Below are 4451 nucleotides of genomic sequence, written 5' to 3' on the forward strand. Positions count from 1 at the left end.
TAGATAGATAGATAGATAGATAGATAGATAGATAGATAGATAGGACAGACAGATCAAGGAATTATGTAACTTTCTTGAGAAAACATAAACTTTATCCTTCACAAGTCAAATAAAAATTCTAAAAAGTGTGTGGGTTTACTGAAATAAAAATTATATACCAGTTCTCTATCATAATCTCAGACAAAAACGATACCCAAATAAAAAAGCGGAGAGCTAAGACAGGGAGGATGGAACACAGTGCATCTTGTGGCATGCCTAGCTCAGAGCTTCATGATCAATCACCTCAAGTAATTGTTGTCTTTGGAACCAAACGAATTTATTTTTAAAAATTTAAGTGTGTCAGAAGCACCCTGACTTTATATTCAGGTAAGTCTCAAAATGTGTATTTGAAGTAAATTTTTCAATTTCAAGAAGTGTTATAAGCTGCAGAAGAGTGGAAGGCATTGTGACATTTAGAAATTTACTTTGCTTCCCTGGAGATTGGGTTCATTTTATTTTCAGGAACAGATTTATTTGATGAGAGATTACGTTTTCTCAATCCATAGTAATAGATCACTTTAGAATCATATTTGTTTTTAATCAAAATTTTTTTCTTAACAAACACAATTCATTGTTTTGGTTCACCATGTCATGGAGGAAGCAACATGTATTGGTAATGAAAACTAATTATAAAAAATTTAAAACAAAAAATACCTTTTCAGATATAAAAGAATTATTTAACTCATTTTCTTGAAGACGTTTGGTTCAAAAAGCCATGGCATAAACCACAACAAGCCACTAGGTGGCGATATTTGAGTCCAAATGGAACTGGCCTCTAGTCTCAGGGTTTCCTTGACAACAAGCCAACAGAATTTGAGGTCGTCTTAGTAGCTTCAAAGGAATCCTGGTGGTTCTGTAGGATAAGCACTGGATTGCTAACTGCAGAATCAGCACTTAAAGCCCACCAGCCGCTCCACACACAAAAAAGTCAGGCTTTCTGCTCCAACAAAAAGTTAGCATTTGGCAGTGCATCCAGTAAATTTTAATGTTTAATGGATTTTGATAAATGGAGAGACGACTGAAGTTGTTGTCAAAGACTTTATTTTTCTTGGCTCCACTATTAACACTCATGGAAGCAGCACTAAAAAAAAAATCAAATGACATATTGCATTAGGTAAATCTGCTGCACAAAACCTATTTAAAGTGTTCATGAGCAAAGGTGTCAGCTTGAGGACTAAGGTGCACCTGACCCAAACCATGGTATTTTCAATAACTTCATATGGATGTGAAAGTTGGACAATGAATAAGGAAGACCATAGAAGAACTGATGCATTTGAGTTATGGTGTTGGAAAAAACAGTAAAAGTACCATGGTTTGGCAGAAGAACAAACATATCTGCGTTGGAAGACACACAGACAGAATGCTTCTTAGAAGCCAGGACGGAGAGACTTTGTCTCTCATACATCGGACATTGTAAGGAGGGACCAGTCCCTGGAGAAGGATATCATGCTTAGTAAAGTGAGGACCCCTATCGAGTCTGAGTGGCACAGTGGCAGCAGCAATGGACTCAAGCTTAACGACTGTGAGGATGGGGAAGGCCCAGGCAGTGTTTCATTCTGGTGTGCATGAGGTCGTTATGAATTGGAAATAACTTAATGGCACCTAACAACAACAACAAATTCTGACTTTGAGGAGCATACTAGGATAAGTACTGAGTTAAGAATCCCAAGGTTGGCCATTTGAGCTCCCCCAGCTGCTCTGCTGGGAGAATGCTAAGGCTTTCTGCTCCCCCAAAAGATTACAGCCTTGGAAACCCTATTCAGGGTCTCTATGAGTCCAAAGTGACTACACAGAACTTAAGAACGTTATTTTGACGTTGAAAGGAAATGTCAGTTAGAAGAAGCATTTGAGGGCTAAGACCACAAGTGAAGAAAAGTCAAATTAAAAGCCTTCACAGGGGTGAGGAACATCCGGCCCTCAGGCCAATGAGTCCTGGTGTGGTACAGTGGACTAACGCACTGAACTGCAAAGTTGGTTTGATCTGCAAGGTTGCGTTTCAAGCTCACCAGCTGCTCCTTGGAAACCCTATACAGGGATGCTATGGGTTGGAATCAACTCAATGGCACTTCACAACAATAACAATGTGATGGCTGAAACTGTGGTTGCTATGGCAGGGCCAGACTAAATGCAACCTTGCAGATCAAACCAACTTTGCAGTTCAGTGCGTTAGCCCACTGTACCACACCAGGACTCATTGGGGGTGAAATAATTAATGACCATAATTCAAATCCATTGATTTTTCTCCTAAATACAGAAGGCTAATTTTGAAACTGATCATTTTATATGGCCCACGAATGAGGCTGTAAATTTGGGGGGGGGGGGGGGGAAGGTTCCCCATCCCTCATCTAGTATAGTAGCTTTAAGAAAAATCACACTCAGTCAGGAATCTTAAATATCTGCTTAGAACACAGCATTTTCTTAAATACTGGTTGTTGTTGTTAAGTGCTGTTGAGTCAGTTCCAACCCATAGCCACCATGTCTAGGGTTTCTGGGGAGCAGCTGGTGAGCTTGAACTGCCAACCTTGCAGTTCAGACAACTTTGTAGTCTGGAGCATTAACCCACAGCACCACGCCAGGACTCCTAAATACTGGTAGTGCAGATATAAACAATTCAATAACATACTGCAACTAGTATCTTAGAATCACATTGAGAAAGGAATTTCTTCTTCCAAGAAGAGATCATCATAAAAGTGGGTGACTTTTTAAAAGTACAAAATTGTATGATTATCAAATCTTAAAACCTCGGATCTTGAGGACTAGGCTTAGTGTTTGACCACCAATGAATTAAAACTATTCACTCCAAAGTCTAGTGACAAGCTAGATCTTTATCAGACAAATGAAATCTACTTGTTAGTTCAGTATTTCCTGTCAGAAAATATTTTCTTGCCATCTAACCTCAAATTTGACCGAAGACATAATGTTGTCAACCACCTCCAAATGCATGTGAAAGTTGAACAGTGAATAACAAAGACAGGAGAAGAATCGATGCATTTGAGTTACAGTGTTGGAAAAGAATATTAAAAGTACCATGGGCTGGCAGAACAAACAAACCTATATTGCAAGAAGGACAGCCAGAATGCTCCTTAGAAGCCAGGATGACGAGACTTCATCTCTTATACTTTGGACATGTTATCAGGAGGGATCAGACCCTGGAGAAGGACATCATGCTGGGTAAAGTGGAGAGTCAGTGAGAAAGAGGAGGCACCCAATGAGATGGGTTTGCACAATGCCAACAGCAGTTAGGCTCAAAAGTAACAACAATTATAGGATGGCACAGAGCCGGGCAGTGTTCCGTTCTGTTGTGCGTAGGACCACTCTGAGGTGGACCCGACTCAATGGTACCTAACACCTTCAAATGCCCTCTGCTGCAATTCAAGCCAATTTCCCTTACTTTATTCACAGACCATACCAAAACAAAAAGGCAGCAAATCTATCAGTCTTCTCAGTTTCACATATTTACAAAACTTATTGTCAAGTCACATCCAACTCATGGCAACCCCACATGTGTCCCAGCACAACTACGTATCTTAGAGTTTCAATGGCTGTGACTTTTCACTGGTGACCAGGTCTTTCTTCTGAGGTACCACTGGGTAGACTAGAACCACTAGCCGTTTCACTAGTAGCCAAGCATTTAACAACTTGTACCACCCAGACAGCCTCATGTATTTGAAGACAGCCTTTAAGATGTGAATGGTACATTACTTTTTAGATCGTCTATGTTGCAACCTCACTTTGGACCAGGGGTCTGCCTTCCTAGCATGGATCAGCAATGGAGAACAATGAACAGAGATCATTGTACCGGTGAATTCAGAGAAAGGATGATCAGGAACATCGTATCATATGCTCGTCCATAAAGCCTATATAAAACATAACAAACTCAAACCAAATCCAACGCCATTGAATCGATTCTAATAATGACTCTACAGAAGGTGTTCAAGACTGTAAATCTTTACAGGAGAAGACAGCCTCATCTCTCTATGAAATATAAAAGTGTGTCCAAATTCAGAAGGAGCAACAGACAGACTCAAGTTTGTCTAATAATCCCATTGTCCATGACAGTGTTGAAAGAGTGACCTCTCACAGTCTGGGCTCTGCTGTGGACAGAGCTGTCGTATGTGTGTAGGGTCGCTATTCTCAGACTTAACCGTGTCACTTCAGAGAACTAGGAGGACAAACTGCAGTGACTCACAAGAGGCTCTCACCTCTAGCAATTAATGTACCCAACTTATCAATTTAGTCATTCAAGGCACATTGTTGTTGTTGTGGTTGTTAGGTGTCATCGAGTCGGTACTGACTCATAGCGACCCTATGCACAAAAGAATGAAACATTGCCCAATCCTAGGCCAACCTTACTATTGTAGCCATGCTTTAGCCCATTGATGCTGCCACTTTGCCAATCTATCTCGCTGGGG

At 40.6% G+C, this 4451-nt stretch overlaps 1 protein-coding gene across 1 annotated transcript in view; it reads right to left on the minus strand.

Annotated features, from left to right (window-relative positions):
• Nucleotides 1-3871, minus strand: part of AP1S3 (adaptor-related protein complex 1, sigma 3 subunit) — a 27686-nt gene extending 23815 nt beyond the window's left edge. The window contains exon 1 of the mRNA XM_006861925.1: nt 3839-3871. Within this exon, the coding sequence (XP_006861987.1) occupies nt 3839-3871 (33 nt within the window). The remainder of the gene's footprint in view (nt 1-3838) is intronic.
• Nucleotides 3872-4451: the final 580 nt, after the last annotated feature.

The sequence above is a fragment of the Chrysochloris asiatica genome, unplaced genomic scaffold (assembly GCF_000296735.1).
Source record: "Chrysochloris asiatica unplaced genomic scaffold, ChrAsi1.0 scaffold00044, whole genome shotgun sequence".
Lineage (NCBI taxonomy): Eukaryota > Metazoa > Chordata > Mammalia > Afrosoricida > Chrysochloridae > Chrysochloris > Chrysochloris asiatica.